Source organism: Pogoniulus pusillus, chromosome 14, assembly GCF_015220805.1.
Source record: "Pogoniulus pusillus isolate bPogPus1 chromosome 14, bPogPus1.pri, whole genome shotgun sequence".
Lineage (NCBI taxonomy): Eukaryota > Metazoa > Chordata > Aves > Piciformes > Lybiidae > Pogoniulus > Pogoniulus pusillus.
Window position 1 is genome coordinate 5,331,827 of NC_087277.1, and position 14,732 is coordinate 5,346,558.

Below are 14,732 nucleotides of genomic sequence, written 5' to 3' on the forward strand. Positions count from 1 at the left end.
TATTTGAATTTGCCTGTGGTTATCATGCATGGGTTCTCTCATTAAATTATTAACAATCAATGGCCCAGTCAGAGCAGTTACTGCATGCAGAGCTATGCACTTGATCTACATAGCATCAACACACCATGTTTCAATTCACTGTAGATTCATCACCATAGAACTCTTGTGACACTTTAGCTCAGGCACCAGAATCTTTAGTAAAATACTACCTACATTTCACATAGGAATAATTTTTCTAGCCAGGCTAAATTCTATGAGATATGAAAGACTTGTAGACTTTGGAGAGGCTGCACATTGGCGGTACTATAATATCCATATCCAAGCTGGTTTTCCAGCAGCTATGCATTTCTGATGCCTTAATTCTATGTGTTCTTCCTACAAATATCCTCTATAACCACCATTCAACAGAAAAAAGTTAACTAGCACAATGGTTTTTTTTCATAATTGAAAGGCAGAGAGGGCCACGAGGATGCTCAGAGGGCTGGAGCAGCTCTGCTGTGAGGACAGACTGAAAGCGTTGGGGCTGTTCAGTCTGGAGAAGAGGAGGCTGTGAAGTGACCTTCTTGTGGCCTTCCAGGATCTGAAGGGGGCCTACAAAAAAGCTGGGGAGGGATTTTTTAGGCTATCAGGGAGTGCCAGGACTAGGGGGAATGGAGCAAACCTGGAGGTGGGGAGATTCAGACTGGATGTGAGGAGGAAGTTGTTGAGCATGAGAGTGGTGAGAGCCTGGAGTGGATTGCCCCGGGAGGTGGTTGAAGCCTCATCCCTGGAAGTGTTTAAAGCCAGAATGGATGAGACTGTGGTCAGCCTGATCTAGAGTATGGTGTCCCTGCCCATGGCAGAGAAGTTGGAACTAGTTGATCCTTGTGGTCCCTTCCAACCCTGACTGATTCTATGATTCTATGAAATCTTTGCTGGACAGTACCTTCCCTCTATTTAGAGTTCTTTAGACAGAGCAAAACATGTCAGGGAATGTAAAAAAAAAAGGAAAACTCTTGAAAGTTATTCTAGCATATGTTTTCTTTTCTTTCTAATTAATTGATTGAGATAATCCAAATAATATCATGCACACAACACTGACATATCTATAATAGTCTTACAATCACTTGGGTTTTCATGTCCCATTTCTAACTTCTCTTTGGGACTGAGCATGCATCTTCAGTGATGTTCCCCCAAGTTTAGGTGGTGTAGGATTATAATGACAGAATGAATATAAATAACAAGCAGCAGTTTCAAATAAGTAACCCAGATTACCAGACACTTTTCTGGATAGTAAATAGGATTTTTTAACAGTATATAAACTGCAACTCTCACTGAAGGATGTCTTTTGCATAAACTTCTGCAAACATTGACTTTGATATAGCTGTAAATTAATTATTAGTTTGAATATATTCTATCATGAATTCTGAATATTCTATCATGAATAGTGTATTTCTTCTGCTGTCAAAAAAATGTTTCAGCATGTATTTCACCTATATACATCTCACATATGTATTTCATAGAATCATAGGATCAACCACATTGGAAGAGACCTCCAAGATTATCCAGTCCAACCTAGCACCCAGCCCTTGCCAGTCAACTAGACCATGGCACTAAGTGCCTCATCCAGGCTTTTCTTGAACACCTCCAGGGACGGTGCCTCCACCACCTCCCTGGGCAGCCCATTCCAATGCCAATCACTCTCTCTGGGAAGAACTTCCTCCTAGCATCCAGCCTATACCTACCCCAGCACAACTTGAGACTGTGTCCCCTTGTTCTGTTGCTGCTTGCCTGGAAGAAGAGACCAATCCCCACATGGCTACAACTTCCCTTGAGGTAGTTGTAGACAGTAATAAGATCACCCCTGAGCCTCCTCTTCTGAAGGCTGCACACTCCCAGCTCCCTTAGCCTCTCCTCATAGCATTTGTGTTCCAGGCCCCTCACCAGCCTTGTCGCCTTTCTCTGGACACCTTCCAGCACCTCAACATCTCTCTTGAATTGAGGGGCCCACAATAATTTAATGAGAGCAGTTATTCACAGAATAAAATAATCCCACGATGAAAGTTTAAATAATGTGGAGATTTGTGGCCTGGATAAATAAATTCTTACTGGAGAGGTTTTTCAGCTTACTTACCTACACAACGAGGTGTTTTGTTGTGATTGCTCCAGGTACCATCTGGCTGGCAGACTGCAGTGGTAAGTTCCTTGGCTGATAATCTATATCCATCGTTGCAAAAATAAGTAACGCGGGTGCCAACTAAGTAATCTGTAGTTAATATCCCACCATTTAATGGAGCTTTAGGAATTCCACAAGATATTGCTGAGTAAAGTGAAAAACATGGTTGTTTTGTATCTCCTTCGTTGTAAGCTTCCACTTATTTATGCATTGTAATGTTAGTAGCCTTAAATTCATACAAATGACCTCATACAAATGACACATATTAATATGTGTTTTAAGCTCACAAATAAATCCCCTTAATATCTTGGGGAAATAAGTCTCAGAAGGTGGAGGAGGTTAAAAATAAGAACAATGGTTTATAACTCTGGAGATACCCAATCAAATACAGAAGATAATCAAAGAGGGAATGGGGAATATATGGAAAAAAAATATGATCAGTAGGAACAAAGTACCAAGACAAGATCTGGCTCTAAATAATGCTCTCTGGAGAATAAAATCAAAAGGACTTAGCACTTAACTCTACAGTATTTAACCTGAAAGTGCCATCTCAAACCCTAAGAAATCACCTCTCCTGCCTACACAGAGATAAGAAAAATTAAGCCACTCATACTATATATAAATAGCTGATAAAAAAAAAAAGGTAATTAATTTTCTCTCCTGTTGTGAGTTGATCTAACATAAGACAGAGATGGTTCATGAACAGTATAAGAACAATGTAGCACTGTATCGCAGCTAATAACCACAGCAGAGACACAGGTAATGCACTACTGCTGTCACAAGTTGCAGAACACTGTTAAAATATACCTCAAGCACCATAAAAAGAAACTGAACACAACATCTTTTTTTGTTTTACAGGCCAAGATCACAGAACATTATTAATATGATCAACCTGTCTGGATAACCATAAAAAATATCTATGTTAGGGCTATCATAGTATCTGCTGGTAACTAGAGACAAACATTTTGAAGAAGATAAGAAAACAGAGATTAGAGGACAGTGAAGGCCCTCAAAGAGTTATTGAATTCTATCTTCAAGAGGTATGATCCTAGAGGGATAAAAAGTAACAGGTTAACTGAACCAGAATGTCCATCTTCCACTTCCTACTAAATACTGGACAAAGGTGTACTGTCACCTAATATGACCAAAGAAAGAAACTAAGCCTTCATGACACTAAAATGAAGACACGTGACCAAAGTGGTCTTTATTATATCTGAAATAACCAAGGTATTTATATCTGAAATAGCCAAGGTATTTATTTTCCACCACATGGATTTTTTTTTATTAACTTCTTTTACTGCCAGTGAATTCTGCTGAAGTGTTCTTTATAAGAACAAATTAGCTTCTGTGAGTTTGACTGGGCAGAGACAAAATCATCTGCTCTTCAGAAAAGTGGTGGCTCACAGTAGAAAAAGAAAGTTTCTTAGGGTGCATTGGTTTAGAATGAAAGAATTTACCTTGACAAGCTGGTACTGGAACATCCCATGAGTAATAACCATGTGGAGACTTCCTGCATACAGCAGTGCTTTTCCCAATGAGCCGAAACCCTCGATCGCAAGCCCAGCGAACCATACTGTTGAGCTGTCCACCTGTCTGACTGACAATGAAACCGTGCGGAGGGGACTCTGGAGTACTACAGTAGAGGGCTTTAAACATGAATATTGAAGAAACAAAAGATGCATTTAGAATCCAGATGACAATCCTTGACAAATTCATGTTGACTTCAGTGGACACTTAACTGATAACAAGCTGAGAAAGTGTCACTAAATGTTGTTTCATTTTTCTGCATGTTTCAAGCAATTTAGCTAAGTATAAATAGGAAAGAAGAGGGATTTAGAGGTGCTCCAGATTTTAGCAGCCTCAAAGGAAATGCAGTCATAAATCAATTATGTAACAGGTTTTATTAATACTTGCCTTTTTTCACCCAAGTAAGCTAGAGAACTAGAGTTGATGATGACATTTATTGCAATTGTAGACATTTCAGCAGTATCATTTCAAACCAAACAAAACCTCACCACCACCAGAATTCAGAAATCTTTGTGAGAGCAAAACAATCTTCAAGCACTATAGTTGTTATAGTCTGAAAGGATTTAGATACATTAAGTGTTTGACATTAAAGATTGCTTACCTACTTTACTGTCATTACACACACCCTTCTTTAAGCTCACTTGTTCAATGTGTCTTTGAGTACAAATTCACTCGATTTTAGCTACCCTACCACAGGAATGGTGCAAAAGGCAGTTACGACCTGGTAGCAAATTTAAGATACATATTTGTTTATGCATTTCCTTTCAGTCTGGCAATTAATGTTAGAAATTATAGCTTGCATTGCCCTTTTCACACAAATAAATGTTTCATGATGAAATTTTATGCATATTAAATAAAGTTAGATTTACATACCTATGTATCTTATCCTGAAACCTTTTTTATTGGTGCCATGATCTGCTGACCACCGGAGAAATACTTCATGGCCATTGCTGGTTATATTTAGAGAAGATGAATAGTCCCCACTGAGAGAAATGAGCAATGGGCTGTGACTATTTGGTCCTTGATGTTAGAAAGAAGAAAAGACAAACAAACAAAAAACCCAAAGGGAGTTACAAAGTTTAAAAGAAAACATACAATAAATTTTACAAAGACAATTAATAGACATTAAAAGCATCACACAAGAAAATGGGAAACTATTCTGAATTTAAAATGGAAGTGGATATTGCATATTATAGACTAGAGCACTTTTTTTTTTTCAGAAATAAATATTTCTACACACAATTTTTGCATTGCAATATTGCAACACAGTAATACAACAGTTCTTTTTAACACAAAAATGCAAATAATTTCTTACTTAGTATTTTTTTATACTGGCAAACATTGGTTTGCATAAAAAGCACTGATTGCACAGATGCATTATAGAAAAACACATAGAGAACAAATATAATCCAAAGTTGTGCATCCTATAGTTACCATCAAACACCTCAAGTATATCAAATTCCTTTTCTGTCTGGAAGAATTCGAAGAACATGCTGATATTATAACCCTTTTCCACAGTAATGGTCCATGCACACATCTGGAGATTTGGATAGCTGTCAGGATATCCAGGGCTCAGTATTACTCCTGTTGAATCCAGACGCATCTCGTTGGCTGGACAGAGCACTGGAAAACAGAAAGACTGGTAAAAAAAAATCTGAAGCTCACTATTTCTATTTGATGTGATTGTAAGATTTTCCTGAGTTTAAACCAAAAATAATCTTTATCTTGAGAATAAACCCTGCAACCTTCAGAATTTATCCCTTCATTACACTTTTTAAAACAGTCTTATAGGCTGTGCACTAAATTGTTGCCTTGTTTAAAAGGTGAACAATAAATTTATTTCTCCCCCTCAGATTACTGCTACTGCAAGCAATAATTCCAGGAGAACTCTTAAATTAAAAGACATTTTTTTTTCAGTTGACAGACTGAAAGAAAGAGTAAGCTACCTCTGCCACAAACTAAGTTTTGAGCTCTTTAGTCGAGTTCCAAGAATATAGATGTACCTACACACAGTGTAAATGCTATTCAGATATGATGCTTTTAGTCTAGAATATAAAAGACATGCTTCAGATCAACATGTTATTGATGAGTAGGACTAATCAGACAAGATGGCTTCTGCTAACCCAGCTACTTGCTTTTTAGATTTCATAGAAACATTAGAAAATGCTAGGTTATTACCTTCACATGCAAATAAACCCACCTGAAATTCTACTTTTCCTTCACCACATGTAAATATAGAATCATAGAATTAACTAGGTTGGAAGAGACCTCCAAGATCATCCAGGCCAACCTAGCACCCAGCCCTAGCCCTTTATTTTAATTAAATCTGCATATGAGAAATTGATGATTCTACATTCACATTTCTAGGAACTCCTGAGCTAAGACAATTGGATCGATTCCTTTTTCTAACACCCAGACACATCAGTATTCTGATGAGTAGATGGAAGTTAGCTAAAGAAGAAATTATACAAATCTAAAGTTCTTAATTGCTGGCAGCCTTTTCCCCAGACTTAACTCTGGGAAATAAGAAAGAGAACATGCTTTGCCCTTTCTGAAATATATTGCTGGGAGAGGCTAGACCACACAACATGAAAGTGTTTCATGCAGGGATAAAAGAGGACACCTGCTGCATCCTTGCTGGCTTATTTAGCAGGTATTACCATATCTTCACTTTACTCTAAAGAATTAGTTTTTCTTATGCTCCACATCATATTCTGAAGTTAGTAATTTTCCCCTTACAGTTGTGCTGGAAAAACATAGCAGCTTTAGCTGCTATGGGAGGCTGGGAGGTGATCTGCTGGAGAGCAGTCCTGTGGAGAGGGACCTGGGAGTCCTGGTGGATAACAAGTTAACTATAGCACAGCAATGTGCCCTTGTGGCCAAGAAGGCCAATGGGATCTTGGGGTGTATTAAGAAGAGTGTGTCCAGCGGATCAAGGGAGGTTCTCCTTCCCCTCTACTCTGCCCTGGTGAGACCTCATCTTGAATACTGCACTCAGTTTTGGGCTCCCCAATTTAAGAGGGACAGGGATCTGCTGGAGAGGGTCCAGCAAAGGGCTACAAGGATGATTAGGGGACTGGAGGGCATGGCTTATGAGGAGAGGCTGAGGAACTTCAGACTTATTTGTCTGGAGAAGTATAGACTGAGAGGGGATTTAATCAATGCTTATAGGTATCTGAGGGCTAGTCAAGAAGGGGGTACAGGCTCTGCTCACTTGCTCACTAGGATAGGACAAGGAGCCTCAGGATCAACACATGTGTCTATATTTGTCCTGCCTAAATCATTTTAACATACAAAGCAGTGGATAGAAGTTACTATAGTTTTCCAGACATTAAATACCATGAGTCTGCTAAGTTAGGAGTTTAAATTGGAATGTTGGAAGCTCTTCCTAGGCACATTTATACCTAAATGAATGCATGAATTTTCAGAAATGATCAGGGTTGTAGTTATTTTAAAATGACAATTCAGGATCATTTTGCACTGACAAGTATTGTTTTGAATTTTGTGGATAAAATCAGAGGGAAATAGGATATTCAGCAGTAGTAGTTGACCCTTTCAGATCTTCAGGACCACAAGAAAAGGGTACAAGACAGTAATTTTTCAACTCCCAGCCAAAAACTGGGTTGAACATTATAGTCATAATTAAGTTCTAAGTATCAGTGCACTGATGTTGAAATCTCTAACAATTAAATTGTGCACCACTTTGCACTTTTACTACGAAACAGTTAAATATGAAGGCTTTACTTGTAAAAGTAGTAGATTTATTCAGAATTAATTTACTATTTGCAAATAAATCTTTCATCATGAGTGTTTTATAGATATGCTAATTAATTAAAATTGCTGGGGAAAAAAAAACCAAGCAGGAACATCTGATTGGTGGAAACCCAGATGGCAGCATTTTTCATTTAATACAAATGTAAATCAGCTGTGTTATTATGACTGATTTGGGAAAGTGTTTTAATCTTGCAGTTGACATTAGAATATTAAGCTCAGGAGTAGATGGATCATGAAGGCATATCACAACAACTGGCAGGATTCAGAGTTGCTTTTGTTTCCATAAATTACACTTTTATGCAGCCATGAGGGGTTTTGTGTGTGTTTTTGTTTGGTTGGGTTTTTTTTTTTGTGTGTGTGTGTTAGCTTTTTTTTCTCCCTTGAAAGTTGAAATGTCTTATCTATGGTCCTGCTGTGGCAGGGGGAGTGGATTAGATGATCTCTTTGGGTCCCTTCCAACCCCTAATATCCTGTGATTGTGTGATATATGTAACATGTCAGAACTGTATTTTCATATTTATCTTTCTGGAAATAAATGGGTAAAATAATAAGAAAACACAAACTTGGGCACATCACAGAAACTTTAAAGAGACTAATTTTTTTTTTTTTTATAAATCATGTGCAGGGATGATCTTCATTAGTTCTCTAAATAGTTCATTATGAAATAAAACTCTCACATGTGCTTCAAAAATGATGGAAAACCTCTATTTTAGCACAACTTACAGAATGCCAACTTAATAAAGACTGATTTAAAATGTGATGTTAGAGGTTGGTGTGACTATAATCTTATTTTGGCCATTACAAGGTAGTGCTACAGCTCTCCATTCAGAGTGAATTTGCACTGAAAGCCAATATTATGGTCTTCACAGGGACGGTGACTCCAGCACCTCCCTGGGCAGCCAATTCCAATGCCAATTACTCTCTCTGGGATGAACTTTCTCCTAACATCCAGACTGTACGTCCCCTGGCACAACTTGAGACTGTGTCCTCTTGTTCTGTTGCTGGTTGTCTGGGAGAAGAGATCAACCCCCACCTGGCTACAAACTCCCTTCAGGTAGCTGTAGACAGCAATAAGGTCACCCCTGAGCCTCCTCTTCTCCAGGCTAAACAACCCCAGCTCCCTCAGCCTCTCCTCATAGGGTTTGTGCTCCAGACCTTTCACCAGCTTCTTCGCCCTTCTCTGGACACCTTCCAGCACCTCAACATCTCTCTTGAATTGAGGAGCCCAGAACTGGACACAGGACTCAAGGTGTGGCCTGACCAGTGTTGAGTACAGGGGCAAAATATCCTCCCTCATCCTACTGGCCACACTGTTCCTCAACCAGGTTGGAGGAGACCTCCAAGATCATCCAGTCCAGAGGAGCCCAGAACTGGACACAAAGCTGGTCCACCCCTTGAGTACTGAGTACAGGGAAAGAATAACCTCCCTTGTCCTACTGGCCACACTGTTCCTGATACAGGCCAGGATATCATTGGCTCTCTTGGCCACCTGGGCACACTGCTGGCTCATGTTCAGCCTACTATCTACCAGTACTCCCAGATCCCTTTCTTCCTGGCTGCTCTCCAGGAGTTTTAAATTAATTTTAATTATTTTTATTAATTTTTGGGTCATTAAAAAGAAACCAACAAAAAAAGAAATTGGAAAGTACTTGTTGCAAAGTAAAGCAGTTGTCCTCTCTTATAAACTCATCAAATTAACTGAAATATTGCTATTTTTTTGCATTAATATTCAACAGATATTCACCACAACAGCATGAGAATATTGGGAATACCATCAAAAAGATTGAAATATTTCAAATGTGCTGTCTTATGTAAAGAATCAGTGGAATGTATTTAAGGAACCAGCATTCAGCTGGACTGGCAAGAGGAGAAGAAAGACAAGACAAAACCTTGACAGGTAGGTGGTGCTCCATCCATCTGAAGCCTTTCGCCCAGTCGACAGGTCAGAATCTCATTGCCAACTAATGTGAAGCCTGGTTGACACTGGTATCTTATTATGTCTCCTGTGGGGGAAAATGAAACAAGACAAAACACAAACAAACAAAAGGAACATTAAACAAACCAATTAACTAAAACTTTTAGCCTTGAAAACATTATTGATTAATGATGTTTCTTGCAGCCATATATAATGGCCTAAATGACCTCTGGCATCAACAACTTTGATTGGTCTAAAGAAATGTAGCAAATGAGCATTGTGCTGCACATGATGCTTCATCTATCACTGTTTTACAACACACTATTAGCTGGAGAGTTCACTAATTTGTCTGAGATTGACTGATGCTGTGTCAATCATGTGTCCCCAAAGTTGTAAGCTACGTAAATGTTTGGCTAATGATTATGAAGTTAAATAATGACATAAGATCAGGTTAGTGACCCACACGATCCTATAGGGAGAATAAAAAACCAACAAAGAAACAAACAATCCAAAGCAAAGCAAAAACCAATCAAACAAAACAAAGAAGAACCCAATCAAGCAAAACAAACCAAACGCAACAAAACAGCAATTGGATTGTCCAAATTTGGCATGGTGAAGACAAGAATAAATTAAGAAATTAAAAATTCATATAGTTGCATCTACCAATAACATTGAAATTTTGTGTATCTCAGCAGTTCTTCTTGGTTCAAATTACACAGTAGAAAACAAAAGAAAAGGCCTTTCCTCCTTCTTACTAAATTGTTTTTTGGTGGGTTTGGGTTTTTTTTCTAGCATGTGTGTAAAATTAGCTGATCAGACATCTGGTCAGATAAGTATTTTTTTAATATATATATGTGGCTAATAGTTTTAACAAGCCTTAGAAGATCAGGATATCATCCTCTTCTCAGATTCTCCTATGTCACTGCCTATATAGGGGGTTTGTGGGTTGGTTGGTTGTTTATTTTGGTATAAGAAAATGTTTTATATCATAGAATCAGTCAGGGTTGGAAGTGATCATGAGGATCATCAAGTTCCAACCCCCCTGCCATGGCCAGGGACACGACACACTAGATCAGGCTGTCTAGAGCCTCATCCAGCCTGGCTTTAAACACCTCCAGGGATGGAGTTTCTACCACCTCCCTGGGCAACCCATTCCAGGGTCTCACCATCCTCATGCTGAAGAACTTCCTCCTCACATACAGTCTGAACATACCTATTTCTAGATTGGTTCCGTTCCCCCTAATTCTATCACCACTTGACATCCTAAAAAGTCCTTCCCCAGCTTTCTTGTAGTCACCTTTAAGATCCTGGAAGGCCACAATAAGGTCACATGGGAGCTTTTTCCTCTGCAGACTGAACAGCTCCAACTCCCCCAGTCCTCATAAGAGAGGTGCTCCAACTCTCTGATCATCATAGAATCAACCAGGTTGGAAGAGACCTCCAAGACCATCCAGTCCAACCCAGCACCCATCCCTGTCCAGTCAATTGCATCATGTCACTAAGTGCCTCATCCAGTCTTTTCTTGAACACCTCCAGGGATGGCAACACTACCACCTCCCTGGGCAGCCCATTCCAATAGCAAATCACTCTCTCTGGGACGAACTTCCTCCTAACATTCAGCCTATACTTCCCCTGCACAACTCAAGACTGTGTCCCCTTGTTCTGTTGCAGGTTGCCACCTGCCTACAACCTCCCTTTAGGTAGTTGTAGACAGCAATGAGGTCTGCTCTGAGCCTCCTCTTCTCCAGGCTAAGCAACCCCAGCGCCCACCCTCGGGACCCTTCTCTGGACGTGTTCTAGCACATCCATATTCCTCTTGTAAAAGTGGCTCCAGAACTGGGTGCAGTACTCCAGGTGGAGTCTCACCAGTGTGGAGTATATTATGAAAAAAATATTTTAAATTGAAGATAACAAAAAAGGAGTTTCTCTGCTACTTCTACATGATCTCTGAAACAGATGAATTCAGACAGCACAGAAAAAAGGAATGACTTCTTCAAAAAAATTGCTTTCAAATATAAATGTGAAATATTACATATGGAATTTGCATCCTGAAAAGCACTACATTTCTGTCCCTAGCAGTCCTTGTGTTTGAAACACTGCTTGCATTTTCTCTGATATTACCTATTTCAAATTCATCGTCCTCGGTTAGAATTTCAGCATTCGGTATACTGGTTGGAGGCTGGCAGACCCGGAGCTGGTAGGCTATAAGCAGGAAAAAAAGCACAGGTGACATTCCCATACTTAGTTAACAAAACAGGAAGCATAAGAACACCATAATTAATGAATAAAAAAATTGGCAGTTGCATCTGTGTTCTCTATTAGTTATTTGATTTCAACAAAAGAAACCTCTTCAGAAGTACTATTTTACTGCTGAACTCTTTCACTTTGAAACTTTGTAATAAAAATGAGGTTTAGAACCCAAAAGATTCTACCCAGAGGCAGCACAACTGATGGACAGAAACATTTCGAATGTGAAATTTCCCAGTAGATGGATAGTTGGGGAACACATCTCAAGATAGAGCCAGAGAATAATTTTGCTTTCAAACTTCTCGTTTGAAGTCTTACATGAAATAACTTTCTGAGTTTTAACACATGCATACAACAGCCAGGCAAAGTAGTCAGGTAAAAAAAAATGATAAGAAAAGACCAGTGTGCTAAGTATGCAAAAGCTACACAGCTTTATTATTTTATGGAGACCTTATGAGGATGGGCCTGTGTTTGGAGACAGGAAAAAATTCCCTTTGGTCTGAATGCAATTAGGACAGAAATCCAGCCAAAGAAATTACACCGAGGTAATTATATCGACAGCAGAGTCTTCTGCATTTTCAGGTGTACACTGAGGTTGATCAATGAGTCAAGCATGTCTGCTTTTCACTGATAATTACCTTTTCAGATAGCATTGTTTTATAGCATCTCACATTAGCTAGGAAACATGATGCACTTATGGCACTTGATGATTCAGCCTCAGTTGTACTTCCTGTGCTTGGATACTTTACTAATCAAATGAATCAAATTTTTGTCATTTGCAAACTGTGTATTTTGTCCAGGTAAGAACTTTTGTTGCTATCAAGTTACCTGTATCTGACACCTTCCTACTTCACTGCTTTTCTGTTGATCACATAATGAAGAGGCAATTAAATCAGTGAGTCAGCAAGCTAACATCCTTCCTCAAGATGAAGTAATTTGAAATAAACCACACCAATTAAACAATGAATAGTTGTACTACTTGCCTGTTTCTTTTTTTTTCAAGTCAACAAGATCATTTTTAAATAGACTCAATAAATTAATCTCAAATGTCTCCCATTTAGGACTATACCTCATTCTAATCCCCAAATTATCTATTTTAAACAATCTTGACTTGTCTCACTGCCTTGTCTTTATTGCTATGAATTATATGTAGCTGGTAAGAAGGACCACAGACTTAAGGGCTTAAGGGTGCTGTGAGATTTATTTATCTCACAGCACTGAATAAAAAAAGGTTTAAGTTTCTTCATGAATAATCATTTGTGCTGCACAGGTTCCCACTTACTTACAAATTAGACCCCACAGTTGTAGAATGACAATTCCACCATAACAAAAGAAACAAATAGAAGGACATCGAGTTATTTAGACACACTTTATTACTAGATATGGTCATTTTAATGTGTTTGGTACTACACTTATATATTCACATACATCAAGATGTATCAGTTCATATGACCTTCAGATGAAAGTCCATTTCTGTTTCACAAACTTCTACATGTTCTAACTTGAAAAGAAAATTCTAAGTCCCCTCTGCCTAAGGCTACTGGAGTATACACTCCATAATCAATTTAAGTGTTGTTGCTGCTACTTTTCTTTTTCTGTCCTTGTTGTGGGATTTAAATCTTGTTTGTTTGCTTTACCTTGTCTTGCTTAAAGGTCCTTTAATCTACCCACTTCTGTCTGTATTCACCTTGGTCTTTACTAAGTCAAAAATCAAGCTTTCTAGTCCCCAGACTATGATCTGGCTCCAAAAACCAGACTGTGGTCTGTCCCTGTTTCCTGGAATGATCTGTCCATTAGGCATTCACAGAGCAGCTAAAAATACTCCTGCTTCTGAGTCTCTTTCCTTGTAACAATAGAAATGCAAGAGCACACTTGGCTATGGAAGGTTTGCACGAGTACAAAAGGAGGTCAAATTTGGTGTGTTAATATTTCTTCATTTTCATTCAGCCACCATTTAATTTAAGGGTAGTTTAACCTTAACTACACACTACAGTTCAGCACAATTCAAATCTCTAGAACAACAGTATTTTCTTCAAAGTATTCAAGTGTCTACAAGAAATGTAATGGCTCTCACAAATATGCAGATGACAAAGGAATTTTAGAAGCATTGTAAGCAGTGGGAAGATGAGCACCTTGAACTGCAGGGGCTTGATGCTACCTTTTCATGTCTCTTCACAGTGCTTAGATTCATTGCTCATATTAGTCTTTTTGCACAACCCTAGTTGTGGTCAGTCAGTAATAGAAACTCTGCTTACAAAAAGTAATTAATCCATTTCATAAGTTTTCTTCTTGCAGTAACCAGCACAGATGGGGTAACAGTGTAATTTGGCACACTTACCATGGTAACTAAGTACAAAGAAGCCACTGGTAGTAAAGTCACTGTGGAACTTGATCAAAATCTGGTTGGAAGTGCTATAGACTGATTCTAGGGCAGTGTTGCCACTAAACTGACCAATCTGAGGAGAAGTTTGGTCTGGTCCATCCCTAAGAAAAACAAAAAGATATTTTTTATCCCAAATAACTAATTTAATTCCTCTCAAATTCAATATAAGTAGGAAAATTTATTGAGAGTCCTCTAAAGTCATGAATCATATAAAATCAGATAAAGCAGACATTAAGGGCTGAAAGTCTTCTGAAATCCTCTATGTGGATCACAATACAACAAGCAGTATAGCCTAGAGGTTCATCACAATGTACTTTTGGAAGCAATATTCTGATTTTTAAATAAAAACAGCCACAAGCACAAAATGATTGAATTTGTAATTGTGCTTCATCTTCCTGACATAAATTGTTTACTTCTTGTAATCTTTGCTTTCATCAGTCTACAGCTATTGGAAAATTAAAAAATCTAATGGTGCTCACCTCTCCCAGATATTGCAATTTGGTCATTTCTAGGAAAATTAAGAGATTAATACTATTTTTAATTTTTTTTTTTTTTTAAGACAAAAAGTGAATATTGTCTCCAATAAACCCAAAATGCTTATTCTCTACTCATTACACTGTTGAAATGTTTAGGAGACTCACTGGTAACAATTTCAAGATTGCCGTAAGTGTTGTTAGAGTTGGTCACAGCCTCCTGCCTTTAGCAGCTTTGCAAATAAGAAAATGGGAGCT

The 14,732-nt window shown here is 38.4% G+C and overlaps 1 protein-coding gene across 1 annotated transcript in view; it reads right to left on the bottom strand.

The window, feature by feature from the left end:
- The window catches only part of CSMD3 (CUB and Sushi multiple domains 3), a 483,827-nt gene that overhangs the window by 66,290 nt on the left and 402,805 nt on the right, over positions 1 to 14,732 (bottom strand). The window contains exons 45-51 of the mRNA XM_064154172.1: positions 13,957 to 14,102; positions 11,493 to 11,573; positions 9,346 to 9,459; positions 5,117 to 5,305; positions 4,556 to 4,702; positions 3,613 to 3,801; positions 2,114 to 2,299 (exon numbers count right to left, since the gene is read on the bottom strand). Of these exons, the coding sequence (XP_064010242.1) occupies positions 2,114 to 2,299; positions 3,613 to 3,801; positions 4,556 to 4,702; positions 5,117 to 5,305; positions 9,346 to 9,459; positions 11,493 to 11,573; positions 13,957 to 14,102 (1,052 nt within the window). The remainder of the gene's footprint in view (positions 1 to 2,113; positions 2,300 to 3,612; positions 3,802 to 4,555; positions 4,703 to 5,116; positions 5,306 to 9,345; positions 9,460 to 11,492; positions 11,574 to 13,956; positions 14,103 to 14,732) is intronic.